The 26,397-nt window shown below is 40.3% G+C and overlaps 1 protein-coding gene across 4 annotated transcripts in view; it reads right to left on the reverse strand.

Annotated features, from left to right (window-relative positions):
* Window positions 1-26,397, reverse strand: part of DAAM1 (dishevelled associated activator of morphogenesis 1) — a 162,576-nt gene that overhangs the window by 89,382 nt on the left and 46,797 nt on the right. For all 4 annotated transcript variants that reach the window (XM_079125805.1, XM_079125802.1, XM_079125803.1 and 1 more), the window contains one exon: window positions 6,804-7,023. In XM_079125805.1, the coding sequence (XP_078981931.1) occupies window positions 6,804-6,986 (183 nt within the window). In that variant the 5' untranslated portion in view covers window positions 6,987-7,023. The remainder of the gene's footprint in view (window positions 1-6,803; window positions 7,024-26,397) is intronic.

Below are 26,397 nucleotides of genomic sequence, written 5' to 3' on the forward strand. Positions count from 1 at the left end.
AGAGACAGGGTCTCACTTTTAATGATCTTTGTGAGATAAAATACAAATTTTAGACTACAAGGAAGAGTTCTAACTTGGGCTTTAATGGCCCATTTAGTGAATCAGAAGACTAGAAGGAAACTTTCAAGTCCATCTCAACCATTTTACTGTCTCTAAGCAGAGAGTAAGGACTTCAGCCAGTACAAAGAAATGCATAAAGTCCACTGGGATAAAAATCTGCTGCTAATCCTTCTTTGCTTCTTAGAAGCCATGCAATGTTCTATTCAAAAATACAACAGATAGAGGTGACCAAAACCACTTACGTCAACATCAGCCTGTATCACAAACCATCTGCTATTCTTAGGGCCAAAATAATTTATTTATCAAGTTTTGGATTTAAGATCATTTTTTGTCACCTTTACATTGATTGTATTTTGGCAGTAGTTCACATTTACTACATAGGAATTTTAGTACTGCACACATTTAAGCCCATATCTACATTTCCACTTCTCTTTGTGATATACTGCATATTTTCACACTGTTCTAAGCATTTTTCTATGAATTCATCAAGTTGGTTTATCCATAAATGCTGTACTGTTGAGGGATGATCTACTCATTATTTTTTCTTCTCTGTCAACTAGTTGTGTCTATTAGACAAACACAATTTTCTCCTTTGACCTTTATAGGTTTGTCAAATGAAAATGAACCTCATGGAAACAGAACAATTTTAATGTCAATTCCTTCATTAGAGTCTGATTTTTGGCTTCCAGACAACAGGGTACTCTGAAACTATTCTAGACATGTCTTTGAAGTCTTTATACAGTCTGGTTTCCTCTACTTAATTACCAAGTAAGGCTTTACACTCTAATTAAGAAACAATAAGTTAAAACTATGTCTCCTTACCAGTATTTTTTTTTCTCTTCTATCAGTTTAAAATTAAATGTTCCTACTACCCAATTTTTTCGTCTTTCTTGGAGACAGGCAACTGAACAGTGCCTGTGAAAAGTTCTATTCTTAGTCATGGTCTTAGTGTAAAAGGCAAGTTTTAAAAATAAAGAGATAAAACATGATGAAACTCTTCATTGATTCTGGTGACAATGAAAGCAAGCTTAAAATATCTCTAGTAATGGAAACAGAATTATGTCATCCGTCTGAGAAAAAAGGTAACAATTCTCGTGGCTGAGAGGACAAAATTTGTACACTGGTAATTCTTAAGTCTGAGTTGGATTCCTACAGCCCCTTTCATACCAAAGTGACTTCAGAGTACATTGAAAAATGAAGAGATTACTGATGTAGGTTCCCAAGTGAATGTACTTGGCACAGTGACTGTGAATTCATCTAAATCTAATCTATCAACTAAAATTCTCTCATTCCTACTATCTTGGTTTCTCAAATTCTGTGCTGGTTACTAATGTTGAGAATGTCCTAAAGAACTTAATGAAAATTTCCCAACATGAATTATATTTATGCATGATTATATTTTGAGAACATATTTTCTTACCCTACTGTATCCGCCATCATTACCTTTTCATTTAGATTTAACTTCGACAACCCTCAGGAGTACAAAGGCTGGTTTTGTGACCGGTAATGGATTTCTCAACACATTTCTTTGAAATATTTCACACTTCCTAGAAGGCACAATACTGGATATCATCTTAAATCATTTGAACCGTTGGCCAAATAAATGGAAAAATAAAAATTGGACTTGAAAGAAAACAGATTAACCAGAAAACAGTAAAAAATGGAATCGGTAACATTTCAGGATTTGCTGCATGTATTTCCAGCTAACTGTAAATCACAGTGCTGTATTATAAATGAAAGTTTTCCCTTAGAAGTCCATGAAACGATACTAAATATATAACATGTGAGCTATAAGAGGTGAGATTTACAATAACACATTCAAAAATAATAACCAGACTTTGTTTTAAACTTGAATTTCTCCCTTAGAATCTCATACAGGAAATGCAGTTGGACATTTCGGCCACTTCATAGGGCAAAAGAGCTGAGGGTGACCGAAGCAGAAACCTTAAGGAGGATACCAAGTCCCACATCAGTGCTGCTGAGAGAGGCCCTGCAGGAAACCCTTAGCCCTGGGGATATGCTCCGGAGAAGCGCGGTGAGGGACTCCTAGTAATTCTCTCTCCTTTCTATTTCAAAATTAAAATAGCCAGAGGAGGTGTGTGTTCTCAGAAGAAGGTGTCTCACCTCAACAACAAAAAGGGAAACATACTCAAAATCTACTCAGGGAGACCTGACACCATGGTTAACCTTACCAACACCTCACAGAGGCTGTAGAGAGCAATGGTTGTTTTTATAAATGTAGCTAAGTAGCAAAATGTTTCGATGTGCTATGCTTTCTCCAGTTCACTGGGAAAACCTGTAAGAAAGCAGAGGTGTTCTCCTTGGGTTCAAGGAAGAATTCAAGATATATATTTAAATAAATAATCCAACCAGGCCCCACCTGCCTTTTCCAGGCTTGCTTCTCAGGATCTCCAGTCCACCCCCCGCTCCAGCCTCCTATTTTTATGCTCCCTCTAAACTGAACTTCTTTCAGTTCCTTGAGCCTTCCACCCATTCTCTCTCACCTCCCAGCATTTACAGAGGCTATTCTCACTGTCTGAAATATTCTTTTCTCTCCTCTTTGCTGAGATAATTACTTCTTATTTTTCGTGTCTCACATTAAATGTCACTTCCCCCAGGAAGCCTTCCAGGATCCTTCACACAACATAGTAACAGTAGGAGTGGGTGTCAGGAACAGTAACCTCCTTCCCCAGCACCTCTGGAATTAACAGAGCTAAGCTAAGGAATCATGCAAATGGAATTCAAAATACCTTCCTCTTACTCATGAAAGCTGCATTGGAGAACCCAACTTTACATCTGCAGACAACTGAAGATTTCAATGCTGAGTTAGACACCCACTAGTGAGTCACAGAGATGGCCCGATGAATGCAGAACTTTTCAAGGGGGATCTTACTGTGAAATGTATACTATTAAAGGTCACAGACTGTGTGTTTTCTGAAATCAGGTGGATTTGCAGCAAAACAGAAAGGAGAAGGAACTGAGTTCAGTATATTGCAAAGAAAAGTAGGACTGATGTGATCTTACAATATGTGTAATCAGAAAAATGAGAGATTATACTCCATTTATGTATGATTTATCAAAATGTACAAATGCATTCTACTGTCATGTACAACAAATTCGAACAAATAAAAATTTTTTTTTAAAAATCCAGAACTGTGAGAAAATAAATTTAGGTTGTTAAAAAAAAGGGAAAGAAAGAAAAGTAGAGGGCTGGAACGTTATTCCCGTAAAACTTCCTTCTCCTGAAAAAGGGGGGAATAAAGACTCTTCCCTAACAAAATGTCCTGCTTAAGTGGCCCTTCTCACAAATTTGATCACAGTTGATGAGACTGCACATGTAGGTGCCTGTCTTCTCTGCTAGACCTTCAACTCCACAATGTCATCAAGGGACTGGCACAGGCAGGCATTTAACTTGCATTCACATCAAGACTGTCGGTCAGTCAACGAATGACATATTCTTCTGTTCGCCCCAAAGGAAAGCTGCTACTGCTAATATTGAGATGGAACAAGTCACTTAATGAGGACAATTTAGATTGTTGTCAAGCCTTGAACTATTCAAATATGTTGGCTGGGGTAACTTAAGACCTTTCAGAGCTTGTAGTAAAGAAAAGAATATAGCTAGCTGCATCTTATTTTAAGGAACCAATCTCAGATTGATGGTGTTCTTTATTTGGACTAAGGCACATAGCAAAGAGGAAGAAGTGGAGAGGGGAGGAGGAGGCAGGCTAGAGAATACAGAAAGAACTAATGATCAAAAGGCATAAAATGTATGATCAGCAGAGATTAAACAGATAATTTAATGTTTTATTTGCAAATATCCCAAATAATTTAGTAATTCTTGGAAGGACATTTTATTTCTATCTGACAACTCACAAAAAAAGTAATCCCTAAATTATATGTCCTCAGTCCTTTAGGAGCCATTAAGCAGCTTGAAATGCAGCTGGTTAATCAATTAAAAAGGAATAAATAAGAACAAGTGCTGCTGGGCACAGTGGTACCCACCTGTAATCCCAGTAGCTCAGGAGGCTGAGACAGGAGGATTGCAAATTCAAGACCAGCCTCAGTAACTTAATGAGACCCTAAGCAACTTAGTGAGACCCTGTCTCAAATAAAGAAAAAGGGTTGGAGATAAAACTCAGTGGGTTAAATCTCCATGTTGCTGATGGAAATGTAAGATGCTACAGCTATTTTGGGACAGTCTGACACATGTCAACAGGTATCTATGGAGAGGCAATTCCACTCCTAGGTATATGACCACAAGAACTAAAAACACATTTCCAAGCAAAAACTTTCATGTGAATATGTTTGTAGCAGACTTATTCATAATGACCCAAAACTGACAAAATCCCAAATGTTCATCAATGATTAGAGGACTGTAAAAATGCAGTATATCCATACAATGAAACGCTATTTAGCAACAAAAAGAAATGAAGTACTGCTACATGCTACTATGAATGAACATTGAAAACATGAGCTAAGTAAAGAAGCCAGTCACAAAGGACCATCTATTGCATGATTCTGGACATGAATTGTCCAGAGCAGGCAAATTCTCAGAGACAGAAAGGAGACTGGTAGTTGCCAGGGAACGGTGCGGCTGGGGAGAGATGGGGAGAGATGGTTAATGGACATGATGGTTGTTCTTTATGGTGATGAAAATGTCTTAAAATTGATTTGGGGGATGACTTATGTGAATACACTAAAAGTCACTGAATTGCACAGTTTAAATAGGTAGATTACATGTATGTGAATTATGTCTCAATAAAGCTGTTGGTTTAAAAGATAGGCAGGATATGGAAGTAGGACCCCCAGAAACCACTGCCTCCTGCAACTGGGAATACTGGTTCCCCCGCCTGGGGCAGGGAGCCTGCTAGAGAACTGGCCACCTTTTTAAAAAGATTCTCACATGGCCAACTTCCTAACCAGTTTTGCTCTTTTAATGAGATGATAAGGTTGCAGTAGGTACTTCTGAAAGAAATCCACTTGGTATCACTTTTTACAAATGTCATGAGTGACTCATCAGAGGGGGCAAACTAGCTTACAATGGTTGGCTCTGATGAGAGGTTTTCCAACAAAAGCAGAGATGAAGAAACCTGCAAGCCAGGACCCACAGTGGCCCACTCACAGCAAGCAAATTTGCTTGAAAGAAAAGGGATAACACAGGGTATTTGCTTACAGTGTTGTGCCCAGAAAAACAAACAACAACAACAACAACAAAAACATATCTCTCATCCCTCCTACTGCACTGGGATGTAGGGAATAATGTACCTGTTAGGTGCCAGCCTTTTTAAAGAAGTTATCTTCTTTAATCTTCACACCAATCCTCATTTTATAGGCAAAGAAACAAGTTCAGATTCAAACAGAGACCATCTTGAAGGAAATCTCCCTAGGCTGCAGAGCTGGCAGCAAGAAGAGCTGTCTGACTCCAGAGTCCTGGCGTTCTCCGCCACCACTTCCTCTCCTGTACATGGGCAGAGGCAGAATTGCTTCTGCAACTGCTCAGTGAAACCCAGAGCAGGAGTGTCAGTGGTTTTGAGCTCACCTCTCTTGCCCCAAGCCTCCCCTGGCAGTTAGAAGGATTTGTGGTCTAAGTCCCTGAAGTCAGGACTAGACAAAAATCCATCGTCACTCACCAGGACAGATACAAACCTCAAGATAATCTGTTTTCCAATGGTTTTGGCTTAAAGTTCTGGTTTGGCATGGGGTTTTTAACAACTAACAGCTGTAGGCAATTTTCACACAGAATAGAGACATCAGTAAGGAAGAGAGAATGGACTTTTCTCCCTTATGAATGCAGAACGATGAGATGTCTTTATGAAGTCCAGGGACCTTCACCACATGGGCTCCTGCTTTGGTCTCATTTTGGGAGCTAACAGAATGTGACTGAAATGGACGTGGGATGCCCCCTGGCTCCAGTACCACTGAGATGTCTTCAGCTATGAGTGACACCATCTCCTTAGGTTGACTTTTGATTGTAAAGTACTTTGAGTAAGAAATGGAATAAGCCTGTAAATGCGTTCTTATGTCCTCCTTGACTGCCATCACAGTAGATGATTCACTGCCCCTCCCTGGGAGAGGACTATATGTCCTCTACCCACCCCAGTGACCTCAAGCTTGGCCATGTGACCTGTGGTGCCAGTCCCTGCAGGAAGACACCTGTGTTGTCAAGTGTGGCCCTGTGAGCTAAACTGGCAATGAACTGAGGGCACAAAAGAAGTGTTACTTTCAAGCGTAAGCTTAGAGCCTGCTAGAGGATAGTGTGTTCTAACTCTGATAGCATCTATAAAAAGTTTCCCACAAAGTTATTATTCCAATCCTTTCATTAGGCTAAATAATGACACAGTGCTTAAGTAATAATGTCTCTCACAAAGGATCAAGGACAAGTTAGGAAGTATGACTAGTTTTTAATAAGACATTAATACTACACATTGGGAGTGGGGGTATGGGAGCAGCGGGGAATCCCAGAAGGTGTGAAGTACATGAAGGAATTATTTATGCACACAAGTATAGACTCAGAGTGGAATGAGGACAAATTAGAAAGGCAAGCACTTGGATGTAGTAATGCCACCCTCTTTATCTCCTCCTCTCCATAGCTCATTGCTGACCCTGAGGGTGCAGGCATAAAGCAAGGACAAGGGCCATTTCAGTGGAAAAGGAAGTCCATGACAAACCAAAAGAACCCATCCACACCCCCTCCTTTTCTCCCTCCCTCGCTCCCTCCAGTGCCATAGAAATCTGGGACTCACCACAAGTTCACTGAACATGACGTCCAGCTCCTCCACAGGGGGCATGGGCAAGGCTGGCTCCATGGTCTGAAGGGCAAAATTGCTATCATTTCGCAGTCGATATGTGATTTCTGGGTGGTCATTATTTCGGAAACAGCAAAAAATGAATGAAATTCCCCGTCCGCCTCTCTTCCTGGGAGCCATGGCTGAATTCTGTCCTCTTTCTGGATATGACTAAATTCTGTGAAAAGAGACCAAGACATGGTTAGGAGTGCAAGAGACAAACAATGCTTTGAAACATTAGACCAATTCAAGAAAGAGCCCCCTGTGCTGGTGGCAAGGTGTGGACCCTGCAGGAAAGAGAGGATAGCCCCAAGAGGGCTCAAAGTCCAGCTGGGCAGACATTCACTTGCTGAATGTTTTCTGTGACCAACTGCTGAGCCAACAGGGCAGCTTCACCCACTCCACCCCACAACATGCTCTAACCACATGGAGCTACTGGCCATTCTTTGTACATCACATTCCTTTTCCTGCCAATCTATTTTGTTCTTATTATTCTCCCTATAAGAATGACCTTTTCTTCCTTGCCCCCAGGAGATCTCATTCATTCTTTAAGTTCAATTCCACTTTCTCCTTCACTTTCCCTTCCCTAAGTGGAATTAATAGTACCATATATATGACAAGGAATATGGTGGAAGCCAGTCCAGCATGTATCACAATCTTGTTCGTCAAGCATCCTTGCTTGAAGATAACCCAAAAGGGAACAGAGACACTGTGCATTAAAGTCCTTTGTGGCCCTAAAGCCCTGCTCAGTGCCAGGAGACAAAAGGAGGCATTCAGTAAATGTTTATTGTGTTGAATAATTTCATTTCATGACAAAACCAAAGGGACTTCACATGAGCCAGAAGGGTCAGAATTTTTCAAACAAAAGATGGTATGAGCTCACCAATAAGAAAATGGTTAAATAATATATTCACACAAAAGAATCCTACTCATTCACCAAAAAGAATGAGGCATCCATTTATATAGATAAGGAAAAATGTTCAAGATGCCATAGAGGATACATACTATATAGTACAGGATTACATGTTTTAAAGAAAGTGTGATGTATTTGAAAATATATACAACAAGGTGTTAATAACAGTAACCCCAAAAATAAAAACAAGAAAAATGGAAGGAGATTGGAGAAGTATTTCTTTCTCTTTATAGCCTTTTGAATTTTCATCACAAAAATCTTTTTAGTGACTACAAAGGTTTTTTTTTTTTTTTTTTTTTTTTTTTTTTTTTTTTTTTTTAAGTTACTACTACGTGTATTGCCTTGGAAAAATTTCCAAATGATACCATCAAATGAAAAAGCAAGTCAAAGAAGAATAATGGCCTCAGTATGATGCCAGTGAATCTTTTGAAAACAATCTCACACACACACACAAAAACTAACATTTACATGTAAATGCATAGTAAAGATATGCATTTGGAAAGGTATCCAGCAAATTCCATCTCAGAGAGGAATAGAACTGGGAAAAGGCTAGAAAGGGAACATTCTTTTCAAGCTATAGTTTTAATAATGAACATTATTTGTATTCAATTTTTTGCGGAGTTTTCATTTTAAAAAAGAAGTAGGGTCGAAAGGGAAAAAAAGCTGAAGAATTGTCCCTTTAAGGGCTGGAAAGAGTGGAGGGGAAGAAACACACCTCTGGCAGGAAAGCTGGCAGAGCAAAGGCAGAAATTCCCCAGAGGAACAGCAGGGAGTCAGACTAAACAGTGGGCTGATGAATCTGGAATCATCCCACAAGCAACAGGAATCACAGTTAGCCATAGGCCTCCCCTACTCTTTAAAGACACAAAGAAGGCAGATGTGGCTAGGTCTTGGTTGCACTAATATTTCAGAGTTGAGGACAGGTGACCTAGCTGGAGAGGCTACCAGGAATGCTGAGCACCCCCAGAGCACAGAGCACTGCCTGTCAGAGATGCAGTTATTTTCACCATGCTGACAATTACTGATACACCAGAGCATGTCCTCACAGACAGGGCTAACGCTACGGTGGGCATTTCCTGGAAGGCAAGGAAAGACCCAAGGGGGAAGTAGAGGTCCACATCTATCCTGGAACTGATTTCAGAGCTGCTACACAGGATCAGAGCTGTGGCACCCCAAGGTAGAAGCCAACAGGGAGAAGCTACAGGTAGATAAAGGAAGATTCTCCAGTGTACGGGGATAAATGGGGATAAAGAGTCCCTGGCTGTGTTGTCTTCACACCAAGTTACCTGCTAGAAATGTCCAAGGCATAATGTACCCAACCCATTATACATAAGGTGTCCCAAACGCCTCCTATCCAGCAGATATGCAGATTTGGATCTTTCCTACAGCTTCAATCCCAGCGGCTCTGCTTTCATCTACTTTGAGTATTGAAATATTATATATCAACTATTTTATAAAAACCTTCTCTGGCTACTCATGACCATTAGAAGAGTATGCAAAAGCCATGCAACAGCCCCCAGGGTCACCACAATCTGGCCCCTGCTTGCCTTTCTAACACGCAGCACTCTTCATGAGTCACTGCACCTCATCCACACTGGCCATGGTGGCTCCTGCCTCACAGTCTTTGCAGCAACAGTGTCCATGATTGGCATGTCCAGGCCCACATCTGTGCATGGCTGATTCTCATCACTAAGGCCTCAGTATCTTCTCTGAGAGGTCACCCCCAACCTTCCCAAAGTAGTAGTAATCTTTCCACACCCTATTCCTTATTCTTTTATCCTGTGTGATGAAGAGTGGTAGTTGTCACTATTTGAAGTTATCTTATTTGATTATTTATGCAGGCTGAGGCCTTTATATATTGCTCACTGCTTGTCCCCAGCACATGAGATACAGATACTTACATATTTAATGAATGAATATTGGACTTAAATATCTAATATCATTTTTAAAAGTTGTTCTATTTCAAAAAATTTTAAAACTATGGGATATGGGATGAAAGTCAAAGGAGTCTTAAGTTTTACCTATAAGATTTTGAGCTTTTAAAGAATAATGTATTCGCACATAATTTATATACTTAAAAATAAAAGTATACACACAGAAGAGAGAGTAAGATTGTGTCAACATTTAATTTAATGGTTAATTGAGAAGAGTTTTTGTTTTTAAGTCTTAAAAAGTAAAACTGGACTCATCAACATATGGCATCATCCAAACCCCAAGTCTAAAAATCTGTCACCAATTTCTTGATTTCATAATTAATATTATCAGTAAAAGTTCTCAAAAACAACTATGACTTGTAGACACTGGTAGAGTCAAGCCTTCTGCTCACTCTAAGTTGGCGACTGGAAGTCTCTGGGATGGGAAGGCTAAGAGCAGGGTTTTCATCATGGAATCCTGCATAATGCTCTAACTGGCTCTGAAATAAATATGGAGCAGAGACATCCAGTGTCCCACTCTGTTGGAACATACACCTTTTGGCCTGGGGTGCATGTATGTGCAGAGGTTATATAAGACCTGTGTAGTACCTGGGATTCCTTTGGCAAATGTGTATGAATACCTACTATTTACCAGACATCATAGTAGACACTGAAGGGTACAGAAATGAGTCACCAGGAGCTTATAGCCTGGTGGAGATGGTAGTATGCCAAGTCATTATAACAAGGTAACAGGACGTGTCCTACCTGTAAATGCTAGGTAAACAAGCAGGAAACACCTAGGTGGAATCAGGAAATAGTCCCTGACGGATGAGCGGGGTTTTGGTAGAACATGGAAAGCAACGCTGCTTTCATGTTCAGGGAACATGTGCTTTCAGGCACAGGGAACCATACAAAAGGCATGAGATGGGCCAAGCATGGTGTGAACAAGGATTGAGAGGCACGATGCAGACTGTGCTGTATCTTCCCATGGCAGAGCCCTGGGCTCTCTTCTTCTACTCAAAATCCAGTGGTATGCCCAGTACCATTACAAACTGGCTTTCAGTGCCCCCAGTGAATTGGATTGTTTTACATATATACCTTTTTTTAGTTGTTGATGGACCTTTGTTTCATTCATTTATTTATATGTGGTGCTGAGAATCAAACCCAGTGCCTCACACATGCTAGGCAAGTGCTATCACTGAGACACAACCCCAGGCCCAGTGAACTCGATTTTAGCTCAACTTTTTCATCTTTTCTATTTTCCTGAAAATATCCTGCACTTTACTCAGTTTGCCATTTTCCATGCCTCATAACATCCTGTGCTCCTCTCATCTTCTAACCAAGTGCTCCCCTCGTCCTTTGCTGCCCTGGTCTTTGTCTGTCACTATCCTCCCACCCTGAGAGAACCAAGCCCAAGAGTACTTGGTGCAGTGAGACACGTCTACTGCCCGCAGTAGATGAAATCTGGTTCAACATTTCTGAAGAGCAATTTATCAAAGCCTTAAAATAGTCCACATTTTGCCCTAGTATTTCAACTTGTGGAAATATATTCTCTCTTTGTGTAGCCTATCAAAGATGTCTACACAAAAGTAGACATTTTGAAGGCATTATCAAAAATAGCAAATGAATGAGGTCGCAAAATAAGTGCTAGTAACAGAGAACTTTATGAAAAGGTAAGTAAATAAATACATTATGGTACAACTAGGTGATAGATCACTAACCAGCCCTTTGTAAAAAAAATATGTTCAAGGACATACAAATAATTGCAACATAAAAATTAAAAATAGGTATGTAGTAGCCTATTTTTGATAGAAAAAAAATTCACATATATAACCAGGAAAGAAGGATGAGAAAAATGTACCAAAATGTGAGAAGCAGTTAGTTCTGTGATAGATGTGTGCATTAATTTTTTTGCTTATTATAAAAAAGCAAAAAAAAAAAAAAAAAAAAAAACCCTCTCTGTTCTTTCCAAGTTATCACAATGAAAGCATACTGCTTTCACAATTAATAAATTAGATGAGATATAAAGAATTTTTTTTCATTGGCCAGGAATGTGGCTCAGTGGTAGAGCACTTGCCTAGCACACATGAAGCCCTGGATGACCTTTAGTACCACCACCCCCCCACCAAAAAAAACAAGGTTATAATAATCTATACAACCAGTTTCTCAAACTATCTGTGGTGAAAGATTTGTTATTTCCCTTCTCATGTGTTATAAGTGGATACTTTTATAAAATATAGAACAAACACTTCAACAATGTTAAATTGTTTTTTTATTTTTTATTTTTGCAGACTGCATCTTGATTCACTGTACACAAATGGGGTATGACTTTTCATTTCTGTGGTTGTGCACGATGTAGATTCACACCATTCGTGTGATCATACATGTACACAGGGCAATGATGTCTGTCTCATTCCACCATCTTTCATACCCCCGCACCCTCCTCCCTCTCATTCCTTCTAAGGAATCTAAAGTTCCTCCATTCTTCTCTTACTCCTCACCCCCACACCCACTATGTATCATCATCCACTTATCAGGGAAAACATTCGGTTTTGGTTTTTGGGACTTGGCTTATTTCACTTAGCATGACATTCTCCAATTCCATTCATTTATCTGCAAATGCCATAATATTCTTCTTTATGACTGAATAATATTTCATTGTGTATAGATACCACGGTTTCTTTATCCATTCATCTGTTGAAGGGCATCGAAATTGGTTCCACAATCTAGCTATTGTGAATTGAGCTGCTATATACATTTCCAGATACTTGGAATGCACACACCTTTTGACCCAGTTATCCCACTCCTCAATTTATACCCAAAGGACTTAAAATCAGCATACTACAGTAACAATGTTAAATTGTTATAAAGGTTTCTCTAAGTTCTTGCTCTCAATTCTTGTACCCGGTAGAGGTTGGCAGCAACAGCACTGATAGACACTGGGTCATGGGAATTGAGACTTATCTCACTAAAATATAACTGTTAATGTTTGTCTGCAGTATGAGTCCTCAGGGCAGGAACCACATACCACGCAGAAGCCCTGCAAGGTCCTATTGCCAATTAATTGAAAAGAGATTGCTCAAGTCAAGGTCTGCATGAGTGTGACAGGGTAGGGGGCAGAGTTCATGCTGTAGGGAGATGACGGCAAGAAAATCAAGTAGACTAGCGCTTGCAAGTAGGCTATGGTTCAAGCTTCCCTTCAACTTCGTTTTCAGTCACCTCTTCCAGGCAGTCTTGCTAATCTACCCAAACAGACATGGTCCGGGCTCTCTTAGCATTTTTGTGACCCCCCCCCCCATGATGCAGACCCAAAGGTTAACAGCAATTTGAGATCTGGGTCTTTCTTCCCTCCTTCAAGAGTCAACCCCATGTGGAAAAATGTCCATGGCATATGTTGCTTAGTGCCTCACACACAGTACAACCAAAGTATTTGGGAAATAAAGAGAGCAATAGTTTTACTTTTGCATTTTGCAAGTCGTTTCACATAAACCCAAATTCCATTACATCCTGCATCAAGGGGGGCCAGGGAAATTATCTAAAAATCAATCGAAAACATTCTTTGAGTTTTAAAAAGAAAATGCCAACAGTTCTATAAGAAAATAGGAAGGTGCTGGCAAGTTTCTAAAGTGGGTAATAAGATACAGAGCCTATTACAGTCAAGAATCCAATTGAAATCATTTTAATAAGAATCCAAATTTTGTCTGTGACAGGCAATTTGTGTTTAAAAGACTTGGTAAAGGCCAAAGGCCAAGTTTTTATGGTGGCTTCTCCATAGAACTACAACCCATCCTTAGACCATAGAAAGCGGCATGTGTTTGAGATTCCCAACCAGCAACTATATTATATACATATTTGGAAATCAACTATCAGATCCTCCTCTCTCAAATACAGACCAAAACAGGAAGCAAAGCAATCATCCCATTGACCCCTCAGAGGTCGCAGCCACATACTGCTAGCCCTCCTACCTGCTCCAGCACCTCCTGATCAGGAGTGAGCCCAACAGCCGCTGGATGCATGCGAGTCACATGCCATTCACACCCATCACTTCATTCCATCACAGGGGAGACGTGGGTGGGAGGAATCCAGTTAGGAAGAGGGAAGTTTGAGGGAGACTTGGCTTGCTGGGGAAGGTAGAGATGCTCATGTGGAGAAGCCTGACTGGTTGGGAGCCGGTAGGGAACTTGGTAGAGGTAGGTGACCTTCCTTCTCAGCAAGGCTGAAATCCAAACTCCACTTCTCCAACCCAAGGCCAGGAGTTCAGCCTCCCCTCACCTTCCATCACAATGACTACAAGTTTCTCTCCCATGTCCCTTGATTCCCCACTCTAGGGACTGGCAGATCTTTTTTGCAAAGAGCCTGACAGTGAAATACTCTAGGCTGTTAGGCTTGCATTGCAAGTAGTCGACCTTGCCATTTTGCCATGAAAGTAGCTGCAGACATCTGTAAAAGGTCTGTCTTGAGTTCTAATAAAACGTGACTGTGGACACTGAATTGCATACAACTTTCTCATGTCACTAATAAGTATGTTAAAATTTACCTTCAACCACTGAACATGTACAAACCATTCTTAAACCATTGGCCACAAAAGCAGGTGGCAGGCTTGTATGCAGGTCACCAATGACTGTCTTGTTCCTGCATGTTTGTCTACTTAATTGTTTAAGCAGCTGTAGACAGTGTGATCAGGGACGGCATACCAGATAGGTGACACTTAGCTGAGACTGAATAGACAAAATGGGCCAAGCTCTGCAAAGTGTCAGGGAAAAGGATTTCAGACAGGAGGAGTGTGTGCACTGAACCTGAGCAGGTAAGGAACTGGCAAATTTGAGTCATGGAGGGAAGACAAAGGTGGTGAGTAATGGGAGGCTGGAGAGGAGAGGGGCTCAGACTGGGAGAGCCGTACACTGGAGTGCCAGGTCTGGCATACTTGATTTTCCAGCCCTCATCTTCCAACATCCTGAATGTTGCCCAAACCCAGGCCCCACGCACACGTGAGCTTGCCAGCATCAGATCTTGACACCAGGTGCACCTCTGAGCTCGCCCATCAGCCCAAGGCGTTTTCCTTCTTTACCTGACCATCTTTCACTCATCATTCAACACTCCACTCCAATAATGGTACTTTTATGGGCCATAAGTTTCTCAGGGATGGGCACACATTTCTTACCACACCTCTTATGCCATACACATAGTTGAGCGAAATTTTTGTTTTTAAGCTGTTTGCCCCACTAGCCGATGAAATCCTGAAAGCAGGGACTAAGTTTTGTTCAGTCTCTGACACATAATATATTCTCAGTAAATGTTTCCTGTATGCAAAAGCATGAATGCTTAAGTGAGCAGATGGTCCCACCTCTGAATTTCAGGCATGTGTGACTGGGTGTTCTTTCTGCAGTTGTCTTTGGATCTGTGTCTCACAACGACCAAAAAATTTGAAGCCAGTTGGATCACCAGATACTCTTTTGCCACTTGTCAAGCTTTTCTGATGCTGTCAGTAGCTTCACAGATGGATGTCATCCTCAGGGTATCTGCAGTTTCCCTAGAGCAAGGAGTTTCTGGGCTGAAAGAGCTGGGGCTTGCTTTCTCAATTCATTCCTAAGTAAACTCCATTGGAAATAGATCCGCTGATAAAATCTTTTAGATATTTTTCCAATTCCTTACCTTCAGTGGATGCTTAACTCAAGAAAGAATTCAATTACTCAGCTATTGTTGCCTGACCCTCCTCCTTATGACAGACAGGGTTAAGAGACAGAAACACAGAAGAACAACACTTGAGATCACAGCCTAGTGGGGACTCTTCAATGAGTGAACAGGGGACCTGGCCCTTCTCTAGTCTGATGAAGAGGGAATGAGCAGTTCCCGAAACCAGAGTCCTAGGTTTCTACATCTTGGCCCCTTTTTAATCAGATCAGCCTAAAGGAAAGGACTAATTCCACCATGACGGCTGGGCCCTCAACCAGAACTCTCTTCTAATCTCAGCTTCTGGCACTCTTGCAAAGGAAGAAGTCACCTCTGGGACATCCAAAATGCAATCCATCTATAACATTACAGATGACTATTGCTATGTTGTGCACAAGGAAGCAATTAAAAAGCTACTTAAGATTCTGGAGCAGGTGCATTTTGCTTAGCAAAGAATAAGAAATTCAATCCATCTGTGGCCTAGCTCAAAGTCAGAGTCATTTGTACTGCTCTTTAACAAAACAAACAAGACTCTCAATGTAACAACAGTCAAAAAATGAGGCCAAATTTTAGGGAAATTTGATGATGATTCGGATGATAAAAACATGGTAAACAGTCCACAAGAAAACCCTTCCTAACACTTTTCCTTTGGTAATGCCAAGTCACAATACACATAATAAAGTTTGTTTTCCACAAAGCAAGATACAATCAGCGTCTAATATATGGGGAAAGTTTAAAGGTTGGAGATGACAAAATAGATTTGCACTGATAGATACACCATTTTAATTGTGTCTTCAGGGACTTCTGTCACACATGTATAAGAGATGGCTGTCCACATCCAGGGATCTGATTGCTGGCAAAGTTACCAAGGTTTCCCCTGACCAGAGTTGCTACAGGGGAAACAGAAGCCTAGATATGCTAGGGAGAGAGAGAGAGGGAGCAAGGGACAGTGAACCCCTACTGGCCACCAGCTGGGTTAAAATTGAGAGCACTTGCATGTACTTGCACAGCACAGTGGGGACCATACTTGTTCCCTGCTTCTATTATTTTAATCAAGATAGGCAGCACTTCACATTGAATTCTCCAGTTAAACTCTCAACCCTAAAACATAGGCATTGATTCTGGAATTTCTGAAACAATGGAATCCATGACACAGACATAAAAAAGAGGGGCGGGGGCACTAATGTATCCTCTAAGAGCAACTTCAGAGCAAAAGGTTGGGGACCCTCCATTTTGGTTGCCATACTTATTGCTTTCAGAGCTACAGTGAACCTCACATTTTGCAATTTTCCAGAGGGCCCCAGCATATAATTTGGGTTGCAACAACACAACCATATTAACCCAAACTCTCTTATCAAGAGAAATGTGAAAGGAAAAAATTGCTTTGCTTCTTTCCTTGGCCATCTCTCTCCCCCTCTCACATTCCTCATGTCTGGTTTCATTTCCCAAGTCCACCAGATGCCAAATACTATTTAGAGCTTTTTTTAAAAAATCATGGGATAGAGTCTAAAGGTTGCAGGAGAAATGTCTGAGAGGGAATTGTGTTTTCTCCATGAGTTTCAACATCCTCTTCACCAGGAAACGGAAGGGGCGTCTCCTGACAAGTGTGTCCAGTGGAGGGACAACCCTTCCCATATGCTTGGTCCCTGAAGGATGTTCTCATAGGGCACCTCTTGGAGTGGCTCCTGAAAATTCACTCAACAGTCAGTTTTCTCAACCCAGTAACTTATCTGATGCAAGAAACCAAACACCCAAAAAAGTCATCAGCCACCCTAAAAACACTGCATTAAGGTAGGCACATGCACAAAGTCAAAGCCTGAACAGGTTTCTGACTCCCCTACTTTCTCCCTGGGTCAGGGAGAAAGGAGTCCAAGAGCATTCCACAAACACCCTCAGCCAGACCAGGCCTCAATCAGCACATAATTAAGGTCTTTCTCCAAGCCCAAGCCACGAACTCCTGCCAGAAACCCTGTCCCCACCCCTCATGTAAAGAGCAAACAAGGGCATCTCCAGACATTCACCCTAAAACACTGACAGCAACTGTTGTGTCTCATGACCCAATAATTTAACCATAGGTTTAGGGTATAAATCCCTAAAGCCAATATAACACGGTTCTCCAGTTAGGAAATTTGTGCTGTTCACATGACAGAAACCAGAGTCTGGAAGCCAGCACATCTCATCTCAATCATCGGGGAAAGAGCCAAACCAAAGTATCACTGGCTCACCCCACCAAAGAAATCACAACTGTGCCAGAGAGCACTGCCCCTCCGCTGCTGACCTGCCACAATTCTGGAGTTAAATCAATAAACACATTTAAACTAAAGGCAAAAGAAATGCAAATCATTCTCCCCTTTGGGCTCCAGTCTTCACTGCCTCTAAGGGATTCACTCAAAGACTGCACAAAAACAAACACAAATGTGGGTTACAAAATCATAAGAAGCTACCCCTCCATGGCTGGCTTTGTCACATCAAAGCTCTCACTTGTCCAAGAGGCTGAGTTCTTTTCTTTAATATGTGAAAGAACCCAACTTTCCTGAATCACCTAGCAACTCTTTCAGAAAGGATCTGGGAAAGCACAGTGGTGCATGCCTGTAATCCCAGGCAGGAAGATCACAAGTTCAAAGCCAGCCTCAGCAACTTAGCAAGACTCTGAGCAACATAAGGAGAACCTACCTCAAAAGTAAAAAATAAATCAAAAAGGGCTGGGGATGTGGCTCAGTAGTTAAGCACCCATGGGTTCAATCCCCAGTACCAAAAAAAAAAAAAAAGGATCTGAGAGTAAGACCATTTAAAAAACCACTGGTGTGTTGCAAGATACTGGTACTCTATATGCTGTGGTCCTCAGCTGCTCCTGAAGTTGGTCTTCACAAAAACCTGTGACTATAGCTGCCTTTTAAAACATTCCCCACCACAATGACCACACTCAAGCTACTTAAGGTTTAAGACCTTCCTACACAAGCATATCAGCCTTTGGTGCATCCACACCGGAAATGCAAATGATATGCAAAGACCCTGGCTAAAAAAGAAAGATTCTTTCAGGCATTCTTTTAACTTCCTCACAACTAAAATTATTCAGGCATCTTGAGAGAAAAGAAACTGCACAGATATATATTTAGTTTCAACAACTGTTTTCTAGATCTTCAAAGTATACTATGAATTGGAGAGGGGGAGGGGCAGACCGGAGATGCTCTGAGCTGGGGACTCCTGAGGACATCTTCACAGTAATATGCAGTCCCTCTCCCCTGTGAGGAGAGAAGACATGGTCCCTAGGAGAGGTGATGGCTGCCCGCCCTCACAGCCCCCAAATCAGATGCTGTTCTCGTTACTCCTTCTCGGTTATAACTACAGCTTATCAAGACATTTCATTGTCAGGTGGGAGTAATCTTTATTTCTACACAGGCTTCTGTGAAGACCACTGGGTCACAGGACCACATGGCGAAGGATGGTTCAGTTCAGTTCCCTGGACTGAAAATAAAGAAAGATTTGCCCAAAGGGATTTTTATTTTCATGCTTACTGAAAGCAAATTTTAAATCTCACTAATTACCTTCCTCTTTTATGTTCTTCTTACTATTTTTATGCCAAATGACTTTAATATAATTGCAAGAGAAAAAAATGAAACATCATGTAGAACTAAGATTCTCTGTTAAAATTAGCCCTCCTCTCTGGTAATAACGAAGAACCCCCCTCTCCCTTGGAGCAGATGTCTGTGCTTCCCAGCAGGGCAGGAGGCTGATGAATGACATGATTCTATACTGGCAGGCGTGGAATTGTGACCAGGGTTCAAATCTGGGCTCGGCCATTTCTTTCATCAAAAGACTCTAGGAAAGACACTTGAATTTCTTGATGCTTAGTTTTATCATCTGTAGAAATGAAGAAGAGGTGTGTATAATTTTGCCAGAAAGTAAATTGAGACAGTTTAATATTGAAAATCCAGTGAGACCAAACCTTCAACACAGAATGAGAGACAAATGTGGACATAGGAGGAGCCCAGGGGACAGAAGATGAAGTCTAAGAGAGCTACACCACAGACTTCAGTGTGCGCATCCAAAGAGCCCAGGCAAAAAGGAAAATGGATGGATCTTGCAGTTCTCCCTCACTAACTAAAAGAAGCCTTACCAGCCTGTCCCAACAGAAGATTCCTTCTCAGCTCTGGGAAAAACTGCTCACAGGCATGATCTGAGAGCTAAGAGATCTGCTGTGCGCTGTTTCCTCACTGTCTAGCACACTGAGTACTCGGTAAGTACCCGGTGGCTTTTTTAAGTGGACACTATAATGCAAAGTAAGAACTCCGTTAAAAAGTTGGAGGGAGGATTTATACTTGTTAACTACTGTTTGGTGGAAATATGCTAACCAAATTCCTTTCTCGGACATTCCTGAGTGTATCAGCAGAGCAAATTCCTGGAATGAGGCTGGCTTAATCTGTATAGGCAGTTGTCATCACTAAATCAAGAGCTCTGTAGGTTGGTCAGCTTATCTGCAAATTGTGGGAAATTCTGAGGGTTTTGGGGGCACTGTGGAAAAGGGCATTTAAAATAAAGCTTTCCTGCATATTTTAAAGAATGTAAAAGGTTTAATAAATATTCCAACGACTTGCACAAAAAATACCATACAGCATACCCAATTTAGTCACTGCAAGGACACTGACATTGGCAGTGCTGATCTGATTCCCCCTCATAGTTCCCTCAGTCACTGATCTCATCTACTTATTATTCTATTTTCTAATTCGGAAAGCATCTCATTTGGACAGAAAAGTAACTGTGAATTGGTCATCAAGAGTGAAAACCTACCATAAACCCTTAACACATAAGCAAACATGGAGGGCCACTGGCTTTCACACTTTTGCCTCAGAAAGATCATTCTGAACAGGACACAGCCACCATCTGCCATTACAAATGTAAAAAATGTTTATAGAAAGCTAAGTATATGGTGTTTCCTGGGTTTCAAATTACAGTGTGGTGAATTGTTTACTAGCGCCCCAGCCTCTCCCCAAGACCTGCTGTTCAGAGGGGCTCATTTTGGAAAACATGCTGAGCATTGCATTGGGGCCAGCACCACACCTATGCTCAGGCTTTCCCTAACGAGTCCTGTTCATGACAAGGCAGGGAGAAGCCACCCAGAAACCAAAAGGCCAGAAGATGGAGTCACACTATGAAAACTGGAACTCCCTTCAAAAGAAGCACCCTGCCCTTTGTAAAAATTCTACTTACAAATGTTACATAATAAATCTTCAAAAGAGGCTTATGGAAAGATCATAATAGAAGCTTCCATTGTATGCAAGTTTTAAGTGTAGAAAAAAGGCAGTAAAGAGGACACTTGACCTCTGGTTCTGTCCTGTGTAAGGTGGGTGTGGGTCCAGCAAGTGCTGACTCACTTTCCAACCGGAAGTCCCCAAGCCCCTAGGGAGACACACATGTCCCCTGTGTTCACAACTGAAGGCATTATTTTGCTTTGTCATGTCAGCCTCCAAAGACTCAGCTTTAAAAAGACTTAGAGAAACAAAGCTCTGACGTGGGACTTCCCCAGCCTCTCTTCATGTTGGGAACTTCCATAATCACTTAAATAAACATCCCTTCCAACAAATTAAAACAAAAACACAAGAATGCAGGGAGATGACTTCAGCCCCACAATGCACAGTCTAATAACCTGTGAATGGAAAAGTGAACTTTTTTACCACCTCGGGGGAGGACAATCTGGCAATATCTGTTGTAATGTACTGCCTCTGATCCACATCTGAGAAGAAGCCTTAGATTCTATATCGAGGAATTTAACCTACAGATACACATGGGCACAGAGATGCATTGACGAGTTCACTATGGCCTTCCATAGATAGCAAAAGGGATTCATAATTTGTAATAGAGAAGCATGCATTTTCTTCCATAGGTAAATGTTTTAATAAATGTAGGAGTCTCACACTTTAAAAAATGTTGGAGGCCAAGGCTATAACCCACACTAAGAGAATCAGAATCTCTGGTACTGGAGCCATGCCATAGCTATTTTCCTGTGATTCCAGTGGGCAGCCAAGTCAAAAACTGAAAAAAAAATTGTATTTGTATCAACATGCATATTTTTTTAGATATACAGCCCTCCCAAAATTCTATATATGTGACTGCATAGAGATATTTCCAGAATTGCTTTAAGTATTAGCTGTATCATAACTACTTAGCCAAGTGGTTGGCACATAGAAGATGTTCAATAAACGGCGACTGGTGACTATTATTTCCATGTCATCTAAGTTTGTCTCTGTGGAACCTACAGGAAGTTTCAAGTGGAAAATGAATTCTCATAAGTGCACACTCAGGTGTCAGCAGACTATTATAACTAGAATGTTTGTAAGCCTTCTCATAACCTCATTAAAACTAAGTATATACCTGAAAAAATTATTAGCTGTTATATTGGCCCTTTCACAGTTTGCTTTTTGTGCATATTTTGAAACTCATATCCATAATGCAGAGAGCTTCACTGTCAATATTAATTTGGTTAGCATATCCATCAGAGTGGCCCATTTAAAAGTTTTTCTATGTCAGCCAACAAATTTAAAAACTTCAGTGTAATGTAAGATGCAACCTTGAAGAAACAGAGGGAGAATGCACCCAAGGTTGTAGGCAGCAGCTACTGGGATAAGATGTAACAAATATTTAAACAATGTTTTGTGTTGTTTTACAATCTGCAGGTCCCAAGTGGCAATTTATACAGAATCTCTGGCTCACAAATGCCATGCCATTATATCAGAAGTTTTTCAAATGGTGCCAGAACCAGTTAGAAGAGACCACAACAGGTTCTATCACTGTTTTCTTTTATTTGGCTCCATTTCAATTATGGTTCTACTGGAAATCCTGAGTATCACATATATGCTCCAGGATAGAAGGCTGCAGGATGCTCCTAAATGAAACATATTTCTTGGAATATGTATTACTTGGTAGATTCTTAGGATGCAATCAAATATAATAAAAATGTATATTTTTATAGAAGTGAATTCAGTTCAATTTTCAAAACTTTCTTCTACTTTCATATGCTTTTTAAAAACTATACATAATGTTTAGTTAACACGACTAACTTGTATGCTCAATGTTTTGGCTGTGGAAACCTTAAAATTGGTTTCCAGCAATGTTCTCAAATATATGTTCCTGAGGTTATATCTTAAAAAGGTGGAATGTTTGGAGTCCCCTTTATCAATCAATAAAAGTCACCACACTGCTTACAGGATGAAATGAAATATGTTGACCATGTGAATTTACAAGAGGCAAGAGATGGTCATGCAGCATGAATTTCAGATTTTTATCAAGGAATTTTATGAAACTGAGATCTGAATGCTGATAATTGACCAATGAGATAAGACTCTAATTGCTTCTGGCTACGCCTCCCAAGTTTATACACCTGATTCAAACGTTCATTGAAGATACTTGGGAAGGAAATCAATGGTTTCGAGAACTGCAAAATGATTAGCAGTATACTAGTATCCGTTCCAGTGGAATAGAGTTACCATTATTTCACAAGCAAATGTCTGTTGGGGGGAAAAAATAGATTTTTCTGAAATTGCCATAAACTGCAGACACACAGATCAGAGGACAGAGATCAGGTCCAAATGACACAACATCACTCAATGGGGCATGCCTGTCAAGCTTTGGGGAAATACCTAAGGTACTCGGAATTTATTCTGATACCTGTTGCATTGATAGGCTCCTTTGTCAACTGCATTCCAGGTGAATTCCAGAAATCCCAGATGACCTAGGGAGAATTAGGGAAGGATACCATATCCAGGTATGAAGGAGCCACACAAAGGTAGAGTCTTGAGGAAGAACAAAAGTGAAGGATGCACTCTCAGGAAAACAAAGGGTGCTTTCCTATTATTAATATGTACTTCAAAACTGCCTACCCTACCTATGCAAAATATCAATAGCTCACAGACAGCGAGGGTGGGGAAAGGGCAGCAGGAAGCTACATGAGCTCCTGGGCATGCTCCCAGAGCAAGCGTCTGAAATGGTGGACATACATCATCTTTTTTCATCAAACAAAGCTGACGATGAAAAGAGAAAGAACCAGTAGTCACAGGAAAGCTTGATTTCGCATTGGTGACTCCTTTTCATGTGCTAAACATCCCTGGGAAGTTATTCACCTAGCTCAACAAACACTTCTGAAATGGCAGGAGCCAAACAGTAAGTGAAGAAAGATGGGCCATGGATTTTAATTTCTCTAAGGGGTTACTACGCTCTTGATTCAAGCCTGGGTCAAAAACAAAACAGAATAAGAAGTCTTTCCACTGTCATCAGAAGGAAGCTGCCACTCACTAGTCATTGTGTCCTCTCCACCCAACTCGGTAATCTTCTAAATAATTAGGTGTGAACACTAACTGCTTTATTGGGTAATTCAAGAGGACTACAAACTAAAGAGTCTGTCTCTCTTGCAAAATTTGTTCTAAATGAAATAACATGAAAAGATGTTTTTAAGTTGTTATTCCTATTCCCTTACCAAGCCTGGAGTATTTGGACTGGAGTCAATGTTTGGACTTCAGAGTCTCAGGAATGTTGTTAAACAGCCAAAAGTTATCAGGGGCTAAATGTGGAAGCCTCCACATGGGGCTGGTTAAGTGATTTAGGGAAGCTTCACAGCATGAAAGAATGAAAGATACTCACTATAAATACATGTTTTTATTTATCAACTATATTTTAGTTTAAAAAATGAAACACTTTTCAATTTAAGAGGCCTAACTCAAATTAAAAGTTCAAGTTACATATAAATATACATACAAAATGGATACACTTGTTCAAGCAAAGAGGTTAGCTAGCGTGTAATAAAACTGGATACCAAATTAGATACCAAAACCCATTTAAGAGTGGCACTTTTAGAAGACTGAAATGAAACTTAGAAAAAGATGGAAACTCTACTTCATCTTAGTCCCTTCTGATCTAGTGTTTCATTTGTTTGTTTTGTTTGGTTCAACACGGGCTTGGATTATATTTTTCTCCTCAATTATCAGTCTCCGAAAGTTTAGAATGGTTTAGCAATATTTGTTCAGTTCCTTAAAAAATTAAATAACATTCAACCACAGAGGTGAAAGACTTGTATATTAACAACTACAAAACATTTCTGAAAATAATTTTTAAAGCACATGGATTAGGTCATGAACTGGAAGACAATATTGGTGGTTCTTCAAAAAGCTAAAGATATAATGAGTCAATATCACTCAAAGCAATGTATAGAGTCAGTACAATTCCTATTAAAATCCCAATGACTTGTTTTGCAAAAGTAGAGAAATCCATCCTAAAAGTCACATGGACTCTGAAAGGACTCTTAATAGCCAAAACAATCAGGAAAAAAAGAAAAACAGAGTTGGAAGTCCTACACTTCCTGATTTGAAAACATTTGTATTAAGGATTACATAATTCAAAAAATATGGTCTAAGCATAAAGATAGGCATAGAGACCAATGGAATAAAGTAGACATCCCTGAAATAAACTTTCACATATATGGTCAAATGATGATTAACAAGGAAGTCAAGGACACTTAATGGAGAAAGAAGAGTCCCTCCAACAAAGGGTACTGGCAACACCGGATATCCACATGCAAAAGAATAAAATTGGACTGTTATCTTACTTCGGGTATAAAATAAACTCAAAATGAACTAAAGACTAAAACTATAGAAATCATTAAAGAAAACATAGGGGGAAGCTTCATGAGAATGGATCTGACAATGATTTTTTTTTTATTTTTTATTTTTTTATTTTTTTGGCTATAACACCAAAAGTATAAGCAACAAAAGCAAAAGTAGACCACTGGGATGCTTCAAACCTCAAACTCTCTGTGCATCAATTGACAGTGAAAAGGTAATCTGTGGAATCGTAGAAAACACCTGCAAAATATGTCTGGCAAGAGACTGACATCCAGAACTCTTACAGCTCCACAAACAACCCAATTAAAGAATGGGCAGAGGACTTGAATAGACACTTCACCAAAGATGGCATACAAATGGTTAACATGCATACAAGATGCTCAACGTCACTGATTATTAGTGCAATGAAAATCAAAACCATAGTAAGGTAGCACCCCATATCCATTAAAATGGCTACTAACAAAACAAAGCAGAAAATAACAAGTACTGGCAAGGTGTGGAGGAACTGGAACCCTTGTGTAACTGGTGGGATTGTAAAATGATACGACCACTCTGGAAGCCGGTATGGTGGGTCTTCAAAAAGCTAAAGATAGAACTATGATAGGTTCCAGCAACCTACCTTCAGGAATACATCCAAAGGAATTAAAAACAGGGTCTCAAAGTAATTTACATACCCACATTCACAGCAGCATTGTTCTCACAATAGCCAAGAGGTAGGAGCAAGCCATTAACCGATGAATAGATCAACAAAATGTGGGATATACATACAAGCGAATATTATTTATCCTTTAAAAAAGAAAAGAAAATCCTGTCACATACTATAACATGTGTAAGCCTTGAAAACATTACGCTGAGTGAAATAAGCCATTCTGAAAAAAGATAAATACTGAATGATTCTATTTATAAGAGATCTGAAGAAGTCAGATTCACAGAAACAGAAAGCACAGTGGTAGTTACCAGGGGCTGGAAGGAGGGGAAATGGGGAATTTTTGGTTTGTTTAATTGGTAAAAAGTTTCAGTTTTGCCAGATCCAAGTTTTGGAGGCCTGTTTCACAAACCATACACATAAAAATGATAATATGGTAAATTTTTAAAAATAACAGTCATTTGCCGACCCTCTTCAACAGGCTGGGCACTTTTAATATGCTTTACATCCATTCACTATCTTGATTAATCAAAGAGATAAACCATGAGTCTTTAAGTGTCTCATTTCATCTTTCCACTGTCATAAATAACTATGCTCTGAACTTGGTTCACAGAATGCCTTCTTTTCTGCGATTTTCCATAACACTACAGCCAACCCCACAATTGCAAACAGTCTGCTCATTTTCAAAACCCTAATAGAAGCAATGATTTTCTTCCTTTAAACTTTTAATCAACTTAGAGTGGGAGAGGTGAGAGAGGCCACTAAACCATTCACAAAACAATTCTGTCCATCAGTTTTACCC

This window comes from Sciurus vulgaris (assembly GCF_902686455.1).
Source record: "Sciurus vulgaris genome assembly, chromosome: 2".
NCBI classification, from domain to species: Eukaryota; Metazoa; Chordata; class Mammalia; order Rodentia; family Sciuridae; genus Sciurus; species Sciurus vulgaris.